General features: G+C 45.5%; 4 protein-coding genes across 5 annotated transcripts; 1 reads left to right on the top strand and 3 right to left on the bottom strand.

Annotated features, from left to right (window-relative positions):
* Window positions 1-1,014: 1,014 nt before the first annotated feature.
* Window positions 1,015-2,136, bottom strand: LOC127303790 (BTB/POZ and MATH domain-containing protein 3-like). The gene has a single exon (XM_071820978.1). The coding sequence runs from the start codon at window positions 2,134-2,136 to the stop codon at window positions 1,015-1,017; it is 1,122 nt and encodes a 373-aa protein (XP_071677079.1).
* Window positions 2,137-4,560: 2,424 nt separating this feature from the next.
* LOC127303791 (BTB/POZ and MATH domain-containing protein 1-like) lies at window positions 4,561-5,448 on the bottom strand. Its single transcript, XM_051334491.1, has one exon. The coding sequence runs from the start codon at window positions 5,446-5,448 to the stop codon at window positions 4,561-4,563; it is 888 nt and encodes a 295-aa protein (XP_051190451.1).
* Window positions 5,449-15,055: 9,607 nt separating this feature from the next.
* Window positions 15,056-16,138, bottom strand: LOC127303792 (BTB/POZ and MATH domain-containing protein 1-like). The gene has a single exon (XM_051334492.1). It carries the CDS (start codon window positions 16,136-16,138, stop codon window positions 15,056-15,058), a length of 1,083 nt encoding a protein of 360 aa, XP_051190452.1.
* A 3,044-nt stretch (window positions 16,139-19,182) lies between these two features.
* LOC127300754 (BTB/POZ and MATH domain-containing protein 1-like) lies at window positions 19,183-20,615 on the top strand. 2 transcript variants are annotated; one of them, XM_051330919.1, is made up of 2 exons: window positions 19,183-19,333; window positions 19,535-20,615. In XM_051330919.1, exons 1-2 carry the CDS (start codon window positions 19,324-19,326, stop codon window positions 20,395-20,397), a joined length of 873 nt encoding a protein of 290 aa, XP_051186879.1. In that variant the 5' UTR covers window positions 19,183-19,323; the 3' UTR covers window positions 20,398-20,615. The 2 variants fall into 2 exon arrangements, with proteins under 2 accessions (XP_051186879.1, XP_051186878.1); XM_051330918.1 differs by having other exon boundaries at window positions 19,183-20,615.
* Window positions 20,616-25,703: the final 5,088 nt, after the last annotated feature.

A 25,703-nucleotide genomic window follows, 5' to 3' on the forward strand; every position in this document is an offset into this window, starting at 1 on the left:
TTTTGGGCGTGGCCTCCTTTCCCTTCTTTTGCGTTGTCGTGGGCCGCCGGTGCAACCACGGACGACGAGCGCTTGGGGGTTACATAGAGTGCTGGTGGCTCTGCAGCGGTTCAGGTCGCCGCGTTTGGCCGAGGCACGACGAAGAGGTTCTGCACGAGACCGGCGCTAGGGTTTGCCATCGGCGCGGCAAGGAAGGATGTGGGCGGCGGAACGGCTCCATCGGCCTCGGGCGTGGCGAAATTGGGTGGGGAAGGGGTGGAGTGGTCTTCCATCGTCGGTATTCTCTCTTCATTGAATGCAAATGCAGCGCTGCCAGCTTTTCGTAAATAGGCTTTTAGGATATCTGCAAATAGAAAAATTTCTGGTCCTGACACATTGTAAGGACTCTCCTTTCAATGAGCTAGATCAGTCCTAGCTAGCATTCTTTTGAAATCCCTTCAGAATGATACGGTTCTATAGGATGAGACGAGAAACTGGTTGTATTGTCACGTGACATCAACAGAAAAACCAATTTCTACTGAAATATGAAAATAAAAACTAACCATTTCCGACTTAACAAAGAAGAGAACTGTAAGCTTGCCTACGTACTGAGGTCATTTTCTGCAATATAACTTTAGTATACCATACAGCGCATATATATAGGAGAATTTTCATTCAGCGGTGCTTCAAAGAAATATACAAGCTACCATACAGCGCATATATATAGGAGAATTTTCATTCAGCGGTGCCTCAAAGAAATAGACAAGCTGAACAGGCCCAGAAGAACAACATAACAACTGGGGTAGAACTTTGGCCATGTCTTTTATAGAAATCCAGATAGCTTTCAAACCATGATAGGCTAGGGAAAAACAACATACGACAGTGTTCACATGTGTTTACTAGATATCCAAAGATAACTGATACCCTGATAGAGAAGCTAGACATATTTTTCTGCAACTAATAAGCACGGAGGCATCCCAACGTAACAGCCTTGGAATTACCGAACATTTCCATATCTCCCTTCCTTCGTCATGCCTAACACAATCTGGCTTTCTTGTGAGAACCAGATTCCATGATGGTTGGCTTTTCATGTGGTATCTTGAACCTATCACGTGCTTCGACCAGGAGATTCGGATAGGTTTGCATCAAATGGAGGTACTCACCAGATGTCGCAACCACCTTGAAATTATCGCCACCCGCGAGGAAATCGAAGCACCTAGCTTTGAGTTTGGAGCAGGAATGGTCCTCCGCCAGCTCCAACAATGAAACTACACTGCCTAGCTTGATACCATTGGCACATAGTTTGTCCTCACAAATCTTTTTAAGCATCACCAACCCGTACCTATCAGCAGCTACAAGCAGATGCTGGTCCAGAGTAAAAGAATCAGTCTTGCCATCATTATTAGGCAATGAACCATGGTACATGTAATGGAGCATAGATCTGAAGGTTGATGCCTCCATATCTTGAATGGTTATAGATGCCATCTTGCTTTCAGCCATCGGGCCATAGAGCTCTGCTTTAAAAACCGGCGATCGGGCCGCAAGCACCAGGCGATGCGCATAAAAGCACTCCCCGTCGACGTTGAAGGAAACATCAGTGTGTTCTTGATTATCCCACATAATGGCCAGATCATGACCTAAATCCGGGAGCTCCTCCTCCGACGATGCAGTTGTCCAGTCAATGTCCACGAAGCACATCACCACGAAGTAGTTGTCCACCACACAGTTCGCAATAACAGCGTCTCTGTTTGCTATCAGCAAGCTATCTCCTTCCGTTAACCCAGGGAGAGGGAGTATGGTTGTCCTTCTCCCCATGTAATAAAAGGGTGAGTCTAACCCAGGGGCAGAAAACACGGTCATCCTCATCGAACGAGCAGGTGAGCCGGTCTTGTCTAGAAAAACCATATGCGTAGAGATCTTGGCAGCGCCATCCAGAACGGGAGGCCGGACTGTGAGACTGAGAACGACCTGAATTTTTGAACTCGGGCGTAGATGCGCGTAAGCTGCTATGCAATTGCATCCAGCAACGACAGTGCTCGCGTGTACATGCGTGGTAGCAAGCGGAGCCTCGGGCGACGAGAGCCTTAGCCGGAAACGGAAGACGCGAGAGTCGCTTGTAGGAACGATCTCGCAATCGCATGGCTTGCCTTCGGCCATGATGAAGACCCGAGATTGACAAACAGCGAGTCGGGAGGGGATGCTAATATGTCGTCTCCCCTCCTTTGTGATGAACAATATAGGGATTGGAAGACAGGAAGAGTTTCACATAGAGATTCACGGGCTGCGACTCCTACGGAATAGAGGAGGAAAAGGCGGCCGCCGGGAAGGGGAAAGAAATCCTATACGACCCAAGACATGCGACCAACGGTGGTAGACCACATCAGACACCGCACATCTTCCTCAACTTGTTCTTTCCGGTACCAGATCACGATACAGGCCGCTACGTGTAGTCTCCGTGATTGGGTCGCTCGTCGGGTCGTACCACTTTGGGTCGTATAAGATTTTTTTCCCCGGGAAGGAGGAGGAAGAGCCGGCGGACGGGACGGAGGCGGAACAGGAGTGCGATAACGAACGAGGAGAGGCGGCTAGGGCTGAGCGCCTATCCTCCGCCTTAAGCGGAAGCCAAGCGTCGCGGCTAGGGCTTAAGGCTCTTCCTTCCGGGCCGCTCCAAATGCGGCCCAATAAACGTGATGTTCCCTTTTCTTTCCGTCTTTCATTTCAGTTCAGATTGTTTTTTAAATTGAATAATGTTCAAATCTAAAAAATAAAACTTGAAAAACGTTTGTATATCAAAAAATGTTTAAATCCAAAAATGTTCAAATTTCAAAAGTTTGGATTAGAAAATCTTGCTAAAAATGTTCAGATTTAAAATATATTTGAATCTAGAAAAAATTTGTATTTGAAAAATTCAAATGTGAAAAGGTTAAAAAATTTAAATTTTTCTATTTTAAAAGAATCGGATCAGAAAATATTCATATTAAAATATGTTCGAATCTAAAAAGGTTCGAATCTGGAAAATGTTTTAATTTGAGAAAGTTCAAATATGAAAAAGTTTAGAAATTGAAAAAGTTCATATTTTTTTAAAATTTTATAAAAAACTGACCGAATATAAGAAGGAAAATCCAAAAAAAACTGAGAAAAACAAAAGAGAAATATATCAGAATAGAAGAAAACCGGACCCTAAAAAGGAAGAAAACCAACTGCCATGTTAATGGGCCTGGCCCAACCTACTCCGTCCTGAGCGCCAGATAGCGCCCGCATTGGGTTGAGAATAGGGTTTGCCGACACGAGGGAGCTGGGAGTGTCGTGAGCTTGGTTTCGGGCTGAGTGTTGGGCCAAACTTAGAAACGGGCCTAATTTGTAGGCGCAAACTTAGAAACGGGCCTTGCAAATTAGAATTGCGCCTACAAACTACTTCGGCTCTAGCATTCACCCCTCTTGAAAAATATGGTAGCTATCCCTTAAAAAAATCGAGTGACTAATAATGGTGACTTTTGGATTTAAAAAAAGAAGTACTAAGGACACATATTCAAATAAGATATAGAATCGATTCGTAATCAAGATGAGAAGAGAAAAATCCACAATTAAACACATCACACAGGGATCAGAGTATCAGAGTGTTAGACAGGGGTACCTTAGATGATTATATGATGCCTCTTGCGTCAGAAATTCGTGTCACCGACTACATTTTTTTTAATTTTGTCACCGACTAGATTTTATTGGTAATGTGTAATTTTAGAAAAAAACAAAGTTTAATTCTCATAGTGCATGCAAGTGTTCTTTCATAGGGCTGCACAAAAATCATATGTTGAGAATGTAATCTCGTCTCCGTGTACAGCGTAATTATTTCAAGCAAGTTTGGTAGTGTCGGAAGATACTCTTTCACTTTTTTTACCAAGTTACAGTTTTGCCAAGACCGTGATCATTATGCAAAAGGCACGTTTGACGGCACCCATCATGGGTGGAGGGGAGGCCCCGGCACGGAACTACGCAGTAGCAGCCGGGACAGATAACTCGCATGAAAACTACAGTTTTACGGATGGTCAAAACCAAACACATTTGCATGGAGCCTATGGTGCGAGCCGGCAGTACATGGAACTGCTATGGCCGGCCGGGACTCGCTATCAACTGATGTACTAGTCTGGTGAGCAACGCTAGTGCTGAGTCTCATGGTTAATGGAATCTTGTGTTCCATCTCAAACATAAAAAAGGTTGATGAAATTGAGAGTGTATACTTGAGCTATCTTTTGTACTGCAATCATAGCAAACTAGTATTCAAGTGGCTGCTGTGGCTCGTACATTAATGAAACATGTCTATATATAGCATCTTCTAGTCCATGCAACAGCATTTTCACTCTATTTGCTGCCATTGCTCAGAATTAATGGACAAGATTACCGGAAAGATAGAGTGATCAAATAAAATGCTAAGACACAAACAGGAACCTAATGAAAAATTAAGAGAGCACACATCCGGATACCACACGGCAGCATAAGTAATATTTCAGCAACTCCTAAGAACAGGATGATCACGATAGACATGCCTTCTAAGTGGATTTGAATTCATCGATCCCACCATATTGCCTAACACAACCGGGTCTTTTTGTGAGAATCAGGTTCCATGATGGCAGGTTTTTCATGTGCTTTCTTGATCCGACTCCGCAATTCAGCAAAGAGATTTGGAAAGCTCTGCACCAAATGGATGTACTCATCAGATAGTGCAACCATCTTAAAATTGTCAGCATCATCGAGGAACTCAAGGCACCTAGCTTTGAGTTTCGAGCAGACGTGGTCCTCCGCGAGCTCCAGCATCGAGATCACATTGTCCATGGTGATACCTTGAGCACACAGCTTGTTCTCGCAGATCTTCATTAGCCTCTCTACCCCGTACCTATCGGCAGCTATAAGCAGGTGTTGGTATTCTGCAGTGGTAAAACAAACACCCATCTTGCCAGCACTGGGGAGCGAGCCATGGTACAAGTAATGCAGCATCGACCTGAATGTAGAGACCTGCATGTCTTGGATGGTGATAGAGGTCAGCTTGCCTTCAGCCATCGGGCCATAGAGCTCTGCTTTGAAGACGGGCGATCGGGCCGCGAGCACCAGGCGATGCGCGCTGAAGGTCTCCCCTGCAACGTCAAAGGAAACGTCAATGTATTCCGACATGATGGCGAGATCATGACCTAAATCCGGGATAAGCTCCTCCTCCTCCAACGGTGAAGGACTCCAGTGTATGTTGACGGAACACAATAACTCGAAGTAGTTGTCCTTGTCCACCACGCAGTTGGCCTTGATATCGTCTCTCTTAGCTTCCAGAAAATAGCTTACCATGAGCCCACGGACAGAGACGTCCATTGTTGTTGCCCCTGTCCCGACCGAAGGCGCCGGCGAGCCAGTCTTGTCGAGGAAAACCATGGACAGCTTGTTGGCTCCCATGATGCAGTTGAGACCGAACCTGACATAGGTGCTCATCCGTACAGTATCGTAAAATGCAGTGCATTTGCGTCTGGCGACGGCGGTAGTTGAGCTCTTTCGTACCCAACCATCTGGCAATGGGAACCTTACCCGGAAACGAAAGATATGATTTTCTCTTGTCGGGACGATGTTGCAATCGAATGTCTCGCCTCCGGCCATGGTTAGCAGCTCGATCGATGGTTTCAGCTCTCTCGATTTGACCTGGGACCCCGCAGGCAGCTAGCGATTGGCGATTTGTGATAGATATGAGGCAGCGAGCGGATCTGTGGAAGGCTGCAGCGCGCCGTTATGAAGGCGGAAGATCCGGCTTGCGACGAGTAGGATTGCAGTGCGGACTTGGGTAGGTTCTTTCTGCTTTCCTTGTGAAGGCACGCGAACGTCTCTGGAATTAGAAAGGCGGGGGTTGCTGCGTACTTGATGAGTTCTATTCGGAAACGGGACGCACAAGAACAGAGTTATGTTCGTATACTACTCCCAAGCAGATCCTGATTTTGATTCCTCTTTTATACCTAAAAAAAATCATGGTGAATTAGGATCTGAACTCTAGACCTCCAGTCAGGCTACGTTTTTTTTTTTGCGAATTCATAGAAAACGGCAAAGTTACCCTCCAGTCTGACCTTTCTCTCTCCACGCCGCAAGTTACCCTCTATAGCTCGTCACAACGACCATGACACACCCTGACAGCCACTGCCCACGATCACCGCTTCCAGGTAATATGAAAATCAAGAACACGATTTTAAATTGACACTTGCTTCATACAAAGGTTGTCCCACACGAAGATTTTGGAAGATTTCAGATTCTGGGAAGATCATCAAGTCTGATGTAGTGGTTAAGCTCAAGGCCTTCGAGTTTCGGTTCCGTAGAGAGCCCGAGGACTATGTACCAGAGCCTGATTTTGTTCCTTTGATATGGATTAAGAAGGATGACGCAGATGATGATGGTGATGGAAATGACGCTGGGGATGATGATGCTATGGATACATCGGACGCCCGCGCTGGACCGTCTACTTTGGTGGAGCCTTTTGGGGAGGTGGGCGGAGGAGGGAATCAGACCTCCGTTGGTACTCGCTCTGTGCCGGCTGTGATGGCCCTCACTCCTTTCAATCCGAACCCTCAAACTCCCAAGGCTAAGGAGATAGTCGACAGGCTGCGGCGGACTAGTCCTACTCTTGAGGCTCGGGGATCGAGGATGCTGTCCATGGGAGCGACCGCTTCGCTGCTGGGGGATTCGCTTTCTCCGAGGTCCGATAGACCTGCTCGTGGACGTGTTTGTACTCTCCGTCGCACGACGCCGGCTGCCGCTAGGAGGGCGGCTTCGAGGTCGCCTTCTGTGGAGCCCGTTGGAGCTGTTTCGGGCTCAGCTACCGGAGGCGTTGCCGCCAGGTCTCCGTGCGGTGTTCGGTTGGACGCCCCTGCTCCCCTTCACCCGCAGACCGACGCCATGCCCGTTGCGGTGGCTTCACCAGCGAGTCCGGCTGGGCTGCAGCTGACTCGGACGCCGGCGGTGCAGCGCGACGCGATGTCGCATGGCGACGTGGCAGCGGCGTCCGCTGCCAAGCTGCACCCTGGTCGGCGGACTAGGGATGCTGCTGGGTCGCCCGTGGATGCTGCAGTCCAAGGCCGGGCGTCGTCGCCCACCAGCGCACGCTCGCCCAATGGGCAGGCCGACGCGCCGGGCGTGGCACGGGGGCAGTCGGGGCCGACCGCTGCTCCCGCTGCCGCGGTGCCTTCCTCGTTGGCTGCACATGCTGGGCTGGGGGGACGGCCTACTTCGACTTCCGTTCCCTCGGCATCGGCTTTGGAGGTGGGTGTTGTTTTAGAGGAGGGGCCTGCGTCGCCTTTACCCTCCTCTAAAAACGCCACTGTCTCCAACGCCGGCGTGCAGACTCCGACTCGGAGGAGTGCACGCCATGGTGTTTCTGCGGATGGCGCGGCAGCCACGGATGAGGACTCCATGACCAAGGCAATGCGGCGTAAAGCTGCGGCTAACCTCGATGCTAAGGGTATGGATACTTGTTCTACTTCTTTCTTGTCTTTTTCAACACCTCAGGTTTCCGCCAAACTCAATAGTGTTGGCGTTTCCCTGGGGTCTTCTTTACATGCTATTTCAGTTTCGACTAAAGTTCTAAAACATTTGGAGTTTGATAGATTAAAAGTCACTCCTATGTCTGGAACTAAGTCTTCTCCCTCTCCGACTACTGTTGATGATGACGAAGCGTACGCCATTACGGATGGCCAGCTTCTCACACAACTTGTTGGAGAGGTTTTAGAGGTTGGTACGGATGACGCGATGCTTGGTTCTTGTTTTGAACTACAAGCAACAAATCGCAAATCTAGAGCCTCCCAAATCAAAAGGAACGCTTGGCCTAATAAAAAGGCTAGGATGACAAAATCTACAACAGTTTCTAAATGAATGGCATGTTTAAGAATAGCAGAGGTCTTCAAGACTTGGCTAAACACTTACACATCGCGGAATCCATCAGAGACTATGTTTTAGATTTTGTGGCCATTTCCGAGACAGGTAAACGGAATTACTCAACGAATTTTCTAAATCGCCTTTCAGGCGGGGAAGATTTTGATTGGGTATCCCGTCCACCTAGGGGGCGTTCTGGCGGCTTATTGATAGGAGTCCGATCTTCAACCATGGAAATTCTCGATAATTCGGGGGGTGATTTTCACATTAAACTTCACATTCGGAATAAGTCGGATAATTTCATTTGGAGCTTGGTTTCTGTTTACGGGGCCGCACAGGATAACTTTAAGCCTGCTTTTCTTCGTGAGTTGGTTAATCTAGCGAAAGATAATCCGTATCCTATTGTTATAGGAGGGGATTTTAATTTGCTGCGATACCCTCATGAAAAGAGCAAAGGAAGATTCGACAACCATTGGCCTTTTCTGTTCAACGCTGTTATAGACAGTTTGGACTTAAGAGAAGTGGCAACGGTTGGTAGACACTTCACTTGGGCTAACAGTCTCCCTGAACCTACTTACGAGAAGTTAGATCGCGTTCTCATGGATTCGGACTGGGAACAGAAATTCCCTTTCGTCTCGGTTCGGGTTCTACCTAGAATTGCGTCTTTATCGGATCATGCTCCTATTCTTCTTTCCACTGGAATACCATCGCCTCAGCGACGTCGACCGTTCAAATTTGAACTTGGATGGTTGCTTAGGGATGGATTCTCAGACATGGTTAAGAAGGTATGGGAGCAGCCGGTCGCAGGGTCTACCCCCATCCAAAGGTGGAATAACAAACTCCGATCGGTTCGGAGGTACCTTGGTGGATGGGCGAGACACTTGGCTGGGCAGCTTAAGCAGGAGAAACTCTTTCTCTCTTCATCAATTGATGATTTAGAGGCAATAGCCGAAGTACGCCCACTCACTACGCAAGAAATTGAACTTAAAAGTCAATATAATGCGAAGTTAGCTGGACTACTGAGAGAAGAGGAACTCAAATGGTACCAAAGGTCAAAAGCCCAATTCATTCTTCAAGGAGATTCGAATACGAGATACTTCCATAGTGTGGCCAATGGTCGACACAGGAAGAAACGCATTCATTCTCTGTCGCAAGATGAGGGTCTGATTGAGGGCCATGAGCAGCTTAAGTCCTATATTACTTCATATTATAAAAGCTTATTTGGTGCACCGGAGGAATCATCTATATCCTTAGATGAATCTAGGATTGATGATATCCCTCAGGTGTCTCCGCAAGAAAACGCTCTTCTTACAAATCCTTACACCGAAGAGGAAGTGAGAAAAGCGGTCTTCCAAATGGAGCTTAATAAAGCGCCAGGTCCTGATGGATTTCCAGCCGAGTTCTACCAGAACTTCTGGGATTTCATTAAGAAAGACCTGATGGATTTATTTGTTGAGCTCCATGCGGGACAATTGGACCTTTTCCGAATCAACTTTGGGGAAATAATTTTGCTCCCTAAAGTAAATGATGCGGAAAGGATCCAACAGTACAGACCAATATGTCTTTTAAATGTATGCTTCAAAATTTTTACCAAGGTTGCTACTATTAGACTTAATTCGGTGGCTGATCATGTGGTGCGACCTACTCAGACTGCTTTTATGCAAGGACGATATATCCTCGATGGAGTCGTTACACTGCATGAAACAATCCATGAGTTACACCGCAAAAAGTTAAATGGAGTGATCCTTAAAATTGACTTTGAAAAAGCCTATGATAAAGTCAAATGGTCGTTTCTTCAACAAACACTCCGTATGAAAGGTTTTTCAGAGGAGTGGCGCGCGTTAATTAATAACTTTGTTTTTGGTGGAAGTGTCGCCATCAAAGTAAATGATGATATTGGTCGATACTTTCAAACAAAAAAAGGTTTACGACAAGGTGATCCGCTATCTCCAATGTTATTCAACATTGTGGCGGACATGTTGGCAATTTTAATTGAGCGTGCTAAAGTTGATGGTCAGATTGAAGGAGTGGTACCTCACTTAGTTGAGGGAGGTTTATCAATTCTTCAGTACGCCGATGACACAATTCTGTTTATGGATCATGACCTACAGAAGGCTACAAACCTGAAATTAATTTTGTCAGCGTTCGAGCAACTGTCAGGTCTTAAAATAAATTTCCATAAAAGCGAATTGTTTTGCTTTGGCGAAGCCCAAGACGAGGCAAACCTGTATGCCGAACTATTCGGATGTGGGTTAGGCAGCTTTCCGATTAGCTATTTGGGCATTCCGGTTCACCATCGGAGACTCACACTTGCTGAATGGAAACTCGTTGAGGAAAGACTTCAGAAACGACTTAGTAGTTGGAAAGGTAAATTACTATCTCTCGGTGGAAGATTGGTTCTCATTAACTCAGTACTCACAAATCTGGTACTGTATATGATTTCCTTCTTCCAATTGCCTAAGGGAGTCCTTCATAGATTGGACTATTTCCGATCTAGGTTCTTTTGGCAAGGAGATAGTGAGAAGAAAAAATACCGGCTGACAAAATGGAGTGTTGTTTGCCGTCCTAAGGATCAAGGTGGACTCGGCATCCATGATCTAGAGGTTAAGAACAGAGCTTTGCTAGGTAAATGGCTAGCTAGGTTGTTAACCGAGGATGGTGTATGGCAGAATTTGCTGCGGAGGAAGTATGTTGGCTCAAAGGCTATATCTCAGGTTAGTTGGAAACCAGGAGATTCGCATTTTTGGGCAGGCATAATGGCTACTAAGAAATACTTCTTCCCACATGGCTCTTTCTCCATTAGAGATGGGTCTGAGATAAGGTTCTGGGAGGATATATGGTTGGGAACAACCACCCTCCGTGAACAATATCCAGCCTTGTTCAATATTGTGAGACATAAGCATGATACTATACAGAAGGTGATGGCAACATCACCACCGTCAGTAACATTCAGACGTGATCTCGTTGGCCCTCGGTTGAACTCTTGGAATGAGCTAATACTGAGATTAGCTTCTGTCCAACTGCAACAAGGATCAGATGAGTTTCGTTGGAATCTTACAAAAAACGGGGTTTTCTCTGTTAGTTCTATGTACTCAGCTTTAATTGAACCTATTCAACCGGTTTTTAATAATAAATCCATTTGGAAGATGAAGATACCACTAAAAACTAAGGTCTTTTCTTGGTACCTTCGTCGAGGTGTAATTCTTACTAAAGATAATCTTGCAAAGCGTAACTGGCATGGGTGTACTAAGTGCGTTTTCTGTCACGAGGAGGAAACAATAAAACACTTGTTCTTCCAATGCCAGTTCGCTAGATCTATATGGTCAATCATTCAGATAGGTTCCACCTTATATCCTCCAAAAAGCGTTGCAAATATATTTGGCAATTGGCTAAACGGAGTAGATGCTAGGTTCAAAGTTCTTATCAGAGTGGGAGCGATAGCAGTTTTATGGTCGCTATGGCTATGTAGAAATGGCAAGGTTTTTGATAATAAAAATTCTTCTCTTATGCAGGTCATTTACCGATGTACGGCGTTGCTCCGTTCATGGTCGTCTCTTCAGCGTTTGGAGGACCGCGACCTATTTACGGTGGTGTCTTCACGCTTGGAGGAAACGGCGAAAGATTTTATTACCCAACATGGGTGGCTGCATAGTAGAAGGATTTTACCTCCTACGGTCTAGTTTTTTGTTTTTATCAGACATAGTACTCGTGTGTTCTCTTTCTCTGCTTCGTTTCTTCAACTGGAATTTTTAGCGGCTGTGTGCATCCTGTTATGCAGAGACCGGGTGTATTGCTTAAACATGAGTAATAATAAAGCGCCCTTTATCGAAAAAAAAAAACACGAAGATTTTGGACATATACCGAAACTCCCAATTTGAGGTCGCTGATCCAACTCTTCTAATAACTAGGCCTAGTTTTAGTTTATCCATGTCACCGTTACCTATACTAACATAAATAATTATTAAATTTGAGTTGAATCAATGCTTTTGATGGAAAGCTATGGGTATACGTCAGAAGGTCCGGTCAACGTAACAGGTTTTCGAATGAAAACCCAAGAGGAAGGGTAAAAACACATCCCTTTTAGTATATGATCCTCATAATTGTATATAATTTTGGATTATAGTGTAAATTCCAATAGATAATTTTCAAGTGGCACCTTTTCACAAACAAAAATCGGTCGCCTTTCATTTTCAGCTACCTCTAATGTCACACATCCAAGTCAATGATGCATCACGGCCATACATCCCCTCCCAGGCACCCCTCATCTCCTTCCCGTGAGCGACTGCTACACATCCATCCTTTGAAAATCGAAAAAATAGTGGGAGGGATTAGGGGCGCCAATTTTTCGAGATTTCAACGAAAACATCTATAAATATGAAGTGGGTGCAGCCAACGCGTGCGTCGCGTGTGACTTAGACTTTGCCTCTTGCCCGGAGAGGAGAGGAGAGAGTTTACTCCATCATCGATCAATCTCCGCTTCATCCTGCGTTTGGATCATGCATGGTGGCCCGGTAATTCACGATGCTTTATGTGTGCTTTGTTTGTTGAATCTATCTATCCATAAATCCACCTACATCTTCGTCCCTGTCTTTGTCTACTTAGATAAGTTTCTTTTCTGGCGCCAACAAGCGATCGAGTCCATTATACGGCGAGCTAGCTGCGCCGATCGGAGTTACTGCGCGGCGGCCGGAACGTGAGTGGAGGTTTGGATGGGCCGAAAAACCGCGGTGAGTGGTTTCTCTTTCTTGTTTTTTTTTTGACAGAAACTTGGCGCTTTATTGATTAATCAACATCATTACAAAGTTCTACCCGAATATACTCCTGAACAACATCAAAGGAAAGATTACAAACACACTCCCCACTACTCCGAGCTAGTTTATGCGCCACACCATTGATCTTGCATCTCACATGTTGGAACACACAGCTGTCGAACTCTGTAGCAAGACGTTTGATGTCGCCGACGAGACGACAGAGTCAACCTGAGAACGATCCCTCGTTTTAGACGAAACTTTCTGTATCACCGAAAGGCAGTCAGAGGCAAGAACAATGCAAAGGAAACCATTGTCTCGAGTGATCCAGCGCACTGCGTATAGCCAGTGCTTCAGCCAATTCAGGTGAAACCATACTGCTTGTCCCTTCATTGCACGTGAGCTTGACATAACCTATGAGACCACGAACCACCGCACCCCATCCATAGCGGTTCTCATCCTTGAAAATTGCAGCATCCACATTCACACAAACCTTCCCGGCCGGTGGCGGACTCCAACGAGCTGATGAAGAGGAATCAGACCTTGTAGCCTTCGGGGTTTTGAAGTAGTGTTGCTGAATATTTTCTACATAAGTTGCTATTCTGCCAGCAATTCTTTTCGGAGATAAAATCTCAACACCATGTCGCGCGCGTCATTACGTGCCTCCCAAATATGTCAACACGTGACCGTCATGGTTGTGGCTTGAAGCTTCGAAGCTCTCTCAATAAACTGGAAGAGCTAAGATTTCATGCAGGAGAAGGAACCTTTGTCCAAACAGATCGGTGTAAATTCTTTCCCCGCTGACCACACAGCAGAAGCAAAAGGACAAAAGAGGAACAAATGCTCCACCGTTTCCGATCGTCCATAGAACACACAGTTGTCCTCCACTGGAATATGATGCCTCTGAAGCTGAACGCTAGTGGGTAGACAATCGTGCGCCAATCGCCATAGGACAATCTTCATCTTGTCTAGGCAAGTGATGGCCCAATTAGATTTCCACTCCTCCTGACGCGCCATATCGGAGCTATCACCACGCCCAGCTCCTCGTTTAGACAGAAAACGTTCAGTCCGGGGCAGCCGATACGCAGACCTGACCGTATACTGTTCAAGCTTTGTGTGCTCCCAAACGGCATAATCGTCTCCTCCATGCTTGCTCACAGGTATATGTTGGATTACCTGTGCCATTGGCTCGTAGAAGCAGGTATATGTTTTCTCTTTCTTGTTGGAACCCGTATCTTGCCATGGGTATGTATTGATCCTTGTATTATCTACATAGTGGAGGCTGAATTTGGTGGGCATCAGAGTGGTGCTCCGGCGAGCGGCGCGACTCAGGTCAGGAAAAGGGTTGATCTCGCTCAAGGGCAGCGGTAGCGGCGCTGCAGGCGGGGTTCCGAGATTCGACGTGGAGATCTCTTGGTACCGATTGAACAAGGATGATACGATGTAGAGAAGAAAGTCAACATTTTGTAGGGGTAGTAAAAAAAGTTTCTGCATGTGGGGTGGGGGGGCTGCCCCCTGCCTCCGCCAGTGTGTTGCACTGTTGTGGAATATTACTACTCACTCCGATCAATAATATGTGTCAGAGGTTTAATTCAAATTGAGCTAATTTGAACTAAAATCCTAACATTTATCATGGATCTGAGGGAGTATTGTCTTTTTCAAAGACAGATATTGAACTGTGGGGTGGTCGGGCGGTTCTTGAGGTTTTAGGGTTGAGACGACGATGGTTGTAACCCCCGAAACCTGTAATGCCTGCGTGTTTTCCCTCTTTCACTTAATGCAATGATTTCTCAAAAAAAAATACATATATTATATTTTTTTTAACATGAGAAAAGGTGGAATATTGGAGGAAGAGTTGGTGCTAGATAAATTCGTCCTAGTTGCATTTGAATTTTAACTGACTTGTATCCGATAATAGGAGCTGACCAAGAAAATGTATTCCTGGTGTAGCTTCTAGTTGGTGTGCTAGAAAATACTTGACAAACACTTATGTTGCAATTAATTGTATTTTTATTTGGTGTTAATATCTAGTTGGTGTGCTAGTCACTTTTTATGGTAATCTTTTCTATTTGTTTCGAGCAGTGACAGCAGCTTAGTAAAAATCGTTTTGCATGTCTTGTATATTTCTATAACCATCAACTACACTAAATTACTGTATTAACCAGAGCATGTTGGAACAATTTGCTATGCTTGCAGTGCGAAGGATAGCTCAAGTACATACCCTCATCACCTCATGTTAATCGACCCGTAGTGACTCTCAGTGGTTATATATGCTTTCATTGCCTGCCTGAGTATCCAACAGCGTACTAGCTGGAAGTTGCAATATTTTGCTTGCTTTCAGAACAAACATACCTCAGCTGCATCATATGCATGCCCTTGTAATAGATTTCGAATTGACCGACTATACATTTCTGCTATCACTACTCTGTCAATCCATTGTTTGACTAACACAATCGGGCTTTCTTGTGAGCAGAAGTTTCCAACATACTCGGCTTTTCACGCACTATCTTGATTGCATTCCGCAGTTCATCCAAAAGATTCGGAAAGCTCTGCATCAAACTGATGTACTCACCAGATGTCGCAACCTTCATGAAATTCTCACCATCAGCAAGGAAATCAAAGCACCTAGCTTTGAGTTTGGTGCAGACATGGTCCTCCGCCAGCTCCAACATCGAGACCACATTGTCTATGGTGATACCATTACCAGACAGCTTGTGCTCACAGATCTTCTTTAGCCTCTCAATCCCGTACCTATCAGCAGCTATAAGCAGGTGCTGGTATTCTAGCATGCGGAAACAAACATTTGTCTTGCCAGCATCAGGGAGCGAGCCATGGTACAAGTAATGTAGCATAGATCTGAAGGTAGTGGGTTCCATCTCTTCAATGGTGATAGAGGCCATCTTGCTTTCAGCCATTGGGCCATAGAGCTCCGCTTTAAAGACGGGCGATCGGGCGGCGAGCACCACGCGATGCGCGCTGAAGGTCTCCCCAGCGACATCGAAGGAAACGTCGGTGTGTTCTTGGTTGTCCGACATAATGGCCAGATCATGACCTAAATCTAGGAGCTTCCCCTCCAACGGTGAAGCCGGAGGTGTCCACTCTATGTCGACGGAACACAACACGTCGAAGTTGTTGTCCTTGTCCACCATGCAGTTTGCCTTGATGTCGCCTCTCTCTGCTTTCAGAGAGTAACCTCTTACCATGAACCCACGGATAGACATGCCAAAGGTTTTCCCTATCCCCATCGAAGGTGCCGGTGAGCCAGTCTTGTCGAGCAAAACCATGTGTGTGGAGAGCTTGGCAGCGGCTTCCGGAACGGGGTATTGCGAAACATTAGTGAGGCTGAACTTGATGTGGGTGTTCATGGGTGCGGTGTGGTAGCCTGCTACGTATTTGCGTCCAGCAACCACGGTGGTTGAGCTAGATCGTAGACAATCATCTGGCGACGGGAGCCTCACCCGGAAACGGAAGATGTGACTGTCTCTTGTAGGAACGATGTGGCAATCTGATGACTCGCCTCCGGCCATGATTAACAGCTCGATGGTTTGACCTCGTTCGGTTTAACCCGGCAGCGATCGGCGATTTGTGATATGCGGCAGCCTTGCGATTTGTGATCTGTTGCAAGCTGCGGCGCGCCGTTATGAAGGCGGAAGAGCCGGCTTGCGTCGACCGTCGAGTACGATTGCAGTCCGTCTAGTCGGCTAGCTAAGGTGTGAACTCGGTAGGTTCTTTCTCGTTTCCTTCTTAAGGCACGCGCACGTCTCGGTATTTAGATAGGCAGGGGCGTTGCTGCGTGCTGAATTCTATTCGGAAACGGGACGCAAAATAACAGAGTTGTGTTCCTCTTTTACTGAAAAAAACATGGTGACTTTGAATCTGAACCCTAGTCCTGAAGTTATGAATTACATCCAGCAACAACGCAATACACTAATGACACTACAAATGGACAGAACCTGAAAAAAGGCTAAAAAAAAGTCGCTTGAGTGATCTATGCCATGTATTAGTAGGACAAACAGTACCAAAACAATACTTGAACTCTAAATTCTTCAAAACGATGCCTCCAAGAAGAAAATAGTTGCCCGATCATAGATCATATGTTTTCTCCCTGAAGAAAGTTCACACTCTCAAAATAATGCCTTCAATCATTATCAGACACAACCAATTAAGGCTAGACTTTAAATTTTCACCCTGAAAGCCATGACTTTGAATTTCTTCTATATTGTTGCCCCCACTTGCATACAACTACTACGAGTCCTAAATCGTCAAGCAAATTCCTCATCGATGCAAAGACTCGAACCATCATTATTAGTCCTCAGATCTCGGCTTCCATGACATTCTCCGCCTCCGCCTTCAGCATGAAACGTACAAGACATGTCCCAAGATGGCAACGCCGCTCCCTCCTGAAAGCAAACGGTCGGTAAAAACACGGGTGCGCACCATCGAATCACATCCGTTCCACAATCTCAAAATAATGCTTTCAATAAGGCCATTGTCAGGCACAATTAATTAAGGACAAAACTTGGATTTTCACCCTGAAGGGTCAGACTTTGAGCTTCTCCTGTGTTTTTCCCCCACTTACGTACCGCTGCTACGAGATCTAAATCACCAAGAAAACTTGAGCCATCCTTTGTTCTCGAAGCATAGCAAACTTGTTCAGGTTGCTTCTGTAGCCAAAACACTAACAAAACATATATTGTTGTACACCGTAGTTTCATATAGGAGAGAGAACTTTCAGAGCAGGTGCTCAGGTGTGCAACCGTATCTGGGTCGTCTAAACTGCATCAAGATCCGTGCTAGCTCTTTTTTTCATCCCAAACAAACTTCTCATTTTTGTATCTCTCACACCAAAAAATATTTGAAGTTAAAAATTTGCAAATCACTTAAACATAACAACTAGAACGTGGGAAACATATTTAGGATTTTTTTATATCATTAAATATATTTTTTCAAGAATTTATTTTAAATTTCAAAATAAATTGAAATTTAAATTGTAAAAAATCTGATTATTTTTATCCCGTTCTATTAGTTATTATTGACTTGCAAAAAATCAAATCGAAATATTGTACTGTATAATTTAAGAGATATAAAAAAATCAAAAAAAGAGGGTGCGCTCTCTCTTGAACTTTTCCTTTGCCGTGCGGGGCCGCCAGCTTCAGTTTCCATGGCGGAATTTGCGGTGGCGGTTCGTTCCCGTCGGTGATGTAGCCGAGGACCCACGCGAGGGTCCTCCCGGGCGCGCTCCACCACATCCGCCGTCCACTGGCGTTGTTGTTCGTCGGCGGATCAATCGCCGCTGCCGTTGTAGGAAGCGATGCGGTCTTCGCGCTCGCGCTGGAAGAACGTCGTCCATGCGTGGTCGTTGTCCGATGAGCACCGCAGGTTGTTCCGCTCCTCCGGCGTTAGGCGCTCCCAGTAGTGGTCGTATATCGCCACGGCGCTCCGTCCCCGTCGGAACCGACGGGACCGGCGGGCCACCGCGACTGAGCGCCCACCCCCCCAGAAAGCGCATGTTAGGTGGGACGGGGTACCGCGTGTTCTAGAGGGCGTACGCCTCGGTGACTTGAAGCCATCGATGGCCGAAGCCGTTGGCGGCGGTGCCTTCTCTCTCTTGGCGGTCCACGGCTAGGGCGTTGGAGAAGGTTTGGAGGAGGAGTGGTGAGGGCGCTGGCTGGAATGTACGGCGATGGAACTCGCGCGGGGGTATATATGGCGCCGAGGGAGTGTTGGCAAGCATTAACACCGCCGAAGATGAGCAGGCGCTAAAGACGAGCCGTCGACACGGAAGGCGAGCAGGCGCTGAAGGCGAGCAGACGTTGAAGCCGAGCAGCCTTTGACAGGCGCGGAAGGCGGGGAGGAAGACGACTCTGCCGACACTAGGGGGACAGGTCCACAGCCAGCAGGCGTTTCCCGTGCCTTCTTCACACATCGTTCCCGCCAATACGCGGCGCTCCGGTGCCCCTACTAGCCTCCCTTTCTGCTGGGTTTGACTTGGGAGTGCCGGATGGATAGTTGGACTGCACCGGCTGAAAATCTATTTTAGAGGCCACATCTAGGATGATTTTGGGCGCTAGCACTCCACAAAAGTCTATAGGGGGGCTTTGGGGGGCCTTATGGGTGAGGGAGGCGAGTGGAAATGGTCTAACATAGTGCACCATGTTGATTTTATACCGTTGCGCCTCCACCCACCCCATTTGTCCCTACATAAAAATGCCACTGCTTTATATAGCATTTGATGTCTGATATTGATATTCAGGTGACTCGTATCTACACGATCCGGTTGAAGGATTTTATGAAATCCAGCAGTCAGATTGCAATTCAAATTCAAAGTCACCGTCCTTTAAAAAAAAGGGAAATTCAGTGTGAAGTTCTGAATGGAAAAAACTATGCTAATATGCAACTCTATTGTTCAAAAAAAAAATGCAACTCTAAACTTTTACGGCCCGTTTCCAAAATTCTTTCCCAAAACTCTGAAGGCAGATACGCGGACCTGCTCGCGACACTCCAAAAGCCCAGCCCGACGTCGACTAAAGAAACAGGAAGTCAAAGACATCTCCTAAATGCAGTTCTCCCAAACATCTCCTAGATCCCCTTCCTATCCCTAATTTTCCACAAGCAAGGGCAGACGACAGATTCGCTCGCCGCTGCCGCCGCTGCTGCCGCCGCCGCCAATCCGAATCGGTCGAGGTCGAGGTCGAAGCATTGAGGATTCATCATGGCCGAAGGTAGGCGATCCGGTTGCGAAATCGTCCCTGGGAAAGACACTAGCCTCTTCCATTTACGAGTATGGCTCTCGTCGCCTGAGGATATTCATCCCGCCGATGACTTATTTGGAGATATGAAGATCAACGTTGGTGGACGCAACTGCACTGCGTATTACATATTTGCTGGGAGCTCGGACCCAACAATCACGCTCGCATTGACAGGGCCGCTTGACTATGCTCTGGGGGGCACCGCCGCCAAGGTGTCTATACGCATGGTTTTACTCGACAAGACCGGCTCACCGGTGACTTCGGTGGGCAGAGAAACTGCGAGCTGGGAAGGCTATTACGCAATGATTGCAGCCTGGGACGATGTCAAGGCCAACTGTTTGGTGGACAACTATTTTGTGGTGCTGTGCTCTGTGCACATCGACCGGAAACCTCAAGCTTCATCGGTAAAGGAGGAGCTCCCGGATCTAGGTCATGACCTGGCCATTATGTCAGACAAAGAAGACCTTACTGATGTTTCCTTCCATGTCGGTGGGGAGAGCTTCAGCGCACATCGCCTGGTGCTCGCGACCCGGTCACCGGTCTTTAGAGCACAGCTCTATGGCCCGATGGCTGAAAGCAAGATGACTTCTATAACCGTCCAAGACATGGAGGCCTCTACCTTCAGATGTATGCTCCATTACATTTATCATGGTTCACTGTCTGATGTTGCTGTGAAGGATGTCTGTTCCACCATGCCACAATACCAGCACCTGCTTGTAGCCGCTGACAGATACGGGGTAGAGGGGCTGAAAAAGATTTGTGAGGACAAGCTATCGGGCAATGGTATCACCGTAGACAGTGTTATCTCAATGTTGGAGCTGGCTGAGGACCACGTCTGCCCCAAACTCAAAGCTGCATGCCTTGATTTCCTCGCTGATGGTGACAATTATAAGATGGTTACGATATCTGATGAGTACATCCGTTTGATACAGAGCTTTCCGAATCTCTTGGTTGAAGTGCGGAGTAGGATCAAGAAAGCACTTGAAAAATCTACTACCATAAATCCTGGTGCTCACAAGAAAACCCGATTGCGCTAGGGACACAATAATGGGATTGATGAGCTCGAATCCTCTTGCAATGCCATGTCTATCTTTGATCATCCTGTTCTTATTAGTTGAATATATTGTGGTAGCAGGAATATGTATATTCCTCGTGTAGCTATGATGATTCTCAGTTCTGGCTAGTGTGTACTAGAAAAGACATGCTAACACTTATGCTGCAATTTTATCTGGTTGGATGCGCTCGTTATTTGTCACTGGGGGTGCATGTTTATATCTTAGCCTTATAGTTGGTCACTCTTTCTGGTTATCTTTTCTGTTGTATACTTATTTTGAGCAATGGCAGTAAATAGAGTAAAAATGGTCTTTTATGTACTATATGATGTACAACTGTATATGTTCCATTAGTGTATTGGCTACAGTAGCAACCTGAATAAGTTTACTATGCTTCCAGCACAAAGGATAGCTCAAGTATATAGTCTCGGTTTCATCAACCACTAATGACTAGTGATGGGGATTCATGCGGTCATTGTCTCACAGACCTATCATTCTTCCTTAAGATTTAAGATCAGGACAAAATATCCATTACCTTATTAGTTAGGGCAAGTTGGAACAGTTTGCGGTCAGAACCAACGATAGCCCAGTTACATAATATTGTCTACTCTATCTAGTTAGCGAGTGTTTGCTTAGCTGATTTCCTGTCTTTTTAGAAGTCAGTCTGGAAGTTGATGCAATTAGCATCAAGCTATGGAGTGCGTCGGATGAATATCACTTACATTATACCAGTGTCTCCATTCTTCTGATATTTCACTTTTATTGTGTTCTGTAAAAATACACCTGTGTTAAAAGAAAATGACAGTAATATTCCTCAGTGGCACCAGGGTGAACTGACTTGAGTGCACGCACAATGATTTTCTAAAGGGTGGCTACATAGCATTATTTATGAAGAACTTTCCTTTGTTATTCATGCGTAACTAAAATGAAATCTTGTTACATGTTGCATGCTGGCAGAGCACCAGGAGTGAATCATGTAAAGGGTCTGAAGAAATGCTTGTTTTACCCTGCAGTAGTGAAATTCCTGTTGAATCATGCTATGACGAAAGAATTTCAAAAGGAAACCAGGACTGTACTTTGCAAAATGTAATTTTGTTTTTCTATGCTCTAGACATCAAAGCAGTTTACCATGGATGGTCGGTGTTCACTATACAACTACAACGTCATAACTAATTGCTTCGTTGGAGAGGTAAATGGTATGAATCAATGGATATGACAACCTTGGTGGGCGAAAATACCAGCCGGCATAAGGTGAACATCACTCTACTAGATTCTCAGAACTATGAAATGGAGCGAGTACCAAAATCTAGCACACAACACAGCACCTCCGACAAATACAATCGTGCTCATTTATCCCAAGGACCCTGGACATGATGGAAAGTTTTCTTTGGAAGTGGATGCAAATGGTTTAGAGAAAAATAACCTCATTTGGGTTCTTGATAAACAATTTGTCTCTCTTCAAACGTCAAAAGTTCCCTCAGCGTCAGATAACATCTCAGGTTGGTCTTTGATGTTCAGTGTTACTCGTGTCTTTGTCATTTGTCTTCAAGAATTTTACATAACGCAACAGCAAAGACTACAGTTCAATTCTTTTTTCTCAGACACCAGAGTTGAAGATTTATAAGTCACCAAGTCTTTTCAGTTAAATATGAACTAGGAGGCATTGGCGCGGCGCACGCCGCGCCCGTGTCCTCTTGTTGTAGAAAATCTTATTAAGTCTGAATTAACGACACATGGTGAATAGAATATTAGTCGCGTATGCACTGTTAGCGGTGCTTGTTACAGAGGGACCGGGTCTCGCATGACAAACTACTTTCATTGTATGACATTAATATTTACAGGGCATATGTGGGGATGACTGAACAGAAAAAGTTCATAGTTTTACCTTTTATGGTGAAAATTCAAAGTCTCATCTTAATTGGTATGTCTGGCAATGTTTTTGTTCAAGGCATTGTTTTTGAGAGCGAGAATTTTTTTTCAGGGTGAGAACCTAAGATCTATGATCGGGTGAGGACAACGGTTGTGCACTATTTCCTTCTTGGCATCGCTTATGAAGAAGGTGGACTTTTAGTATTGTTTTAGTGGTGTTAGTGGTGCTGTTTCAAGAAATAGATCATTGTAGCGAGACTTTTTTTTAATTCTTCTTTCTTTTTTTGGATTTGTGCATCAGTGGCGAAGCACCACCAAAATAAAGACTGGGCCGGTAAGCAGAAAGTGGGTCGAAAATAAACTATTTGTTGTTGATGGCCCAAATTTAAGCCAAAATTTAAGGGAAAGTAGCCAGAAAAGGGTGGGCCACGGCCCAGTATAGCCCACCCGTAGCGCCGCCACTGTTCGTAATGTTATTAGGCAATATATTGTTGCATAGGCTGGATTTAATTGATAACTCCGCGATATAAATATATACTCTTTCAATCTAATTCGGCTTTCGAGTGCATATGCCCCCCTCTACCAAAAAATATATTTTGAAATGTTGAAAAATTTCGATAAAAAGTTCTACATGTACATCTCTAAATATATTTGCATTCGTCAAGTTTTGCGACGAACAAATATTTTTATTTAGTCTATGTAAACAAGAGAAAAATTATCTTCTAAAAAGCCTAATTTTTAGCATTGAACTTTATCTTTTTTACATACGATCATATGACACGTCGATTTTTCATGAAAGGATTTTGTGAGCACGTAACACGTGAAGGTGTAAATGCAAATTTTTCGTTTCAATTTTTATAATTTTAAAATATGTGTAACATGTATTATAAAATAAAGTAAGCATATATTCCCATGTGCCAAAACACCACCATTCAGACATCTTACTTGTAGACAAAAGGGGATTACACCTGGCTGCTGGCAATTTGTTCTGCAGGTCGGTGCGCACAGCTGCAGATCGAGAGCGGTGGCACCTCTATTTACCAAAATTAAGCATGCTCTGTGTGAGGCTGCGGAAGTGGAGATCTTCAGTAGGGTGTGTCGCCCTCCTCTTTGTCCGATGAGATGTCGATGATAGCGTCCGTTGCTGCTAGCTTGGTGATGCGGCCAGTGTCCGCAGCGATGATGTGTGTGGCGCTGCGGACGCGGGTGGCCTGGCTGTCTGGTTCTGCCGCTGGAAGGGGAAGGATAGTGTGAGCGTGCGGACGGTCTTGAATTTCATCTTTCTTGGAGGCTGTCTGTGGAGGATAGTACCTAAGTTTGTTGGTCCGCGGGTGTCGTTGGAGCTGGCCGGGGAAAGGTTCTTGGTACAGCTGGTTCGGTGGATCTTCTTCGGTGGCTTTTCTGGCGGGTGGCCGTGTCCTCGATCAAGTGCGGGCTGAGCTGCAACTAACGGGTATGTTATTCTCCCATGCATGCCTACTGTGAAGAAATATGTGGTAGAACTTGGAATCGAAATTATGGAGTGCGTAACACCAATTTTATATATGTTCACTGTTTGTTAGCAATTGGCCGTTTTGTACCATTTTTCTCAGATTGTTGTCTTTATCATGCCAACCCTGACCCAGTACTTCATTTGATCCTATGAATCGAGCTATAAAGGGGAGGGAAACAGCGGTGGGATGAGATTTGGAGGGTGGCAATGGCAGACGCGAGCATGGTTCTGGTGCACATAGTAGAAATCTGGGCGGAGGAGAAGGCTGGCTAAGATTCGGGCCTGGACGCACAGTCGCTAAAGATGATGGGGCTCCGCTAGATTCAGGAAGAGGAGTCTCGTGAGCGAGCTGGTGATGAGCGGGCCGGTGGTCAGAACAGGAATGCCGCACATGAGCTTGTGTTGGACCGTTACTACTCGCTATTGCATCTGCAAGGTAAGTTTACTTTGCAATGCTTTGTTTATATCAGATGAAATAGTTAGCAGTGAACCGTGTAGGAGAGCGTTGTATTATGGTAAGATAAATTCAGAAGGGACCCAATTTCTTGTCAGGCTGCAGAGTCTCTAAATGGGCATGGCGAAGTTTGCGCCACTTGTATGTGTCCACTTTAAGGAACACTACATAAGATACATCAGGGTCTTGACCAAAATTTGACAAACTGGTTGTCTGATAAGAAGGTAGGTCTGTAGCCTAGCTGCCTACTTTCCTTGTTCTGGTCATGTGTTGCGTGTGCAGCTGCAGACATGGCAACGGCTGTAATAAGAATAGTCTGTCAAAACTGTGGTTTCCTACAATGGTATATGAAGTGTGCAACGGATAAGCATGTCAGACGATCAACCTAGTAAAGCTAGCCTTATTGTTTATCTGCAAGAAATTTCTTGGCAGGTCTTCTTTCTCATGTTGTTTGCACTCCAAGTGATGGCCAGATTTGTTGATGAGTGCAACAATGTAATTTGGGTTGCAATATACTATCGATGAGGAGGTATACCTTTTTTTTGGTTCCTGATTTGTCTTTCATGGGATAAGATCAGTTAATCTCGTCACCACTCCAACAATATCTGAAACAGACAGTAAAAGAGAGAACTGAAAGAACATGACAGCAGACAATACAGTACGCAATTAGTACACAGGCCTTGCTGGAAATCTGACAGGAGAAAATTGTTTCCTCTGCATGGCAGGGCATCATCACATACAGAGGAAAGTTTTCAAGTTCCGGTAGACCCTGGGTGATTTTTGTGTTCTGGGTAATTCTGATCTATTACGGGTGATATGCTATCTTGCATTTGGGCCGGGCAGATCATGTATAAACGACCATCATATCTTCGGATAATTAGTGGCGCTATAGGCTGAAACTTACTGCTAGTTGTGCTGCCTAAATTTTTCTTTTGAGAGCATACATTCCAAGCTAAATGCATGCATTTTGCGTGCAGGAGATGGTGGCGAATTCAAGGATGTAAATATTCAGTTAGCAAGCAATGATGCCGAAATCAAGGATGTAAATATTAAGTTAGCTGTAATATATTGAAAAGTAAAGCCAGTTGAGAGTAGATCAAACACTAACAGATAATTAAATGAGCTCAGATGATATATACTATTATAGCTTTCCCTATCTAAAGGATGAGTAAGTATTGATAACTAATTAGATGATAAGGCCAGGCTAACTGCTTAGACCTCTTGTGTAGGTAATGATGGAGGGATCGGGTATCTCAATGTTCAGAAGGTAGTAGTTGGTGAACGACAATGAACTCCAGTTCATAGAGATTTTGTTGTTGATCAATGGTCTCCCAGATCTGGGAAACACGCACAACAACATTCCTCTGAGACCCTTCAGGTACGAAATCTTTCACCAACAATGCTTGCATTACTACTCTTCTAGGTTTCGTGCACCATCATATCTTCAGTCAGCCGTGAACACTGGTCGAATTTGAA

The sequence above is a fragment of the Lolium perenne genome, chromosome 5 (assembly GCF_019359855.2).
Source record: "Lolium perenne isolate Kyuss_39 chromosome 5, Kyuss_2.0, whole genome shotgun sequence".
Taxonomy (NCBI): Eukaryota; Viridiplantae; Streptophyta; class Magnoliopsida; order Poales; family Poaceae; genus Lolium; species Lolium perenne.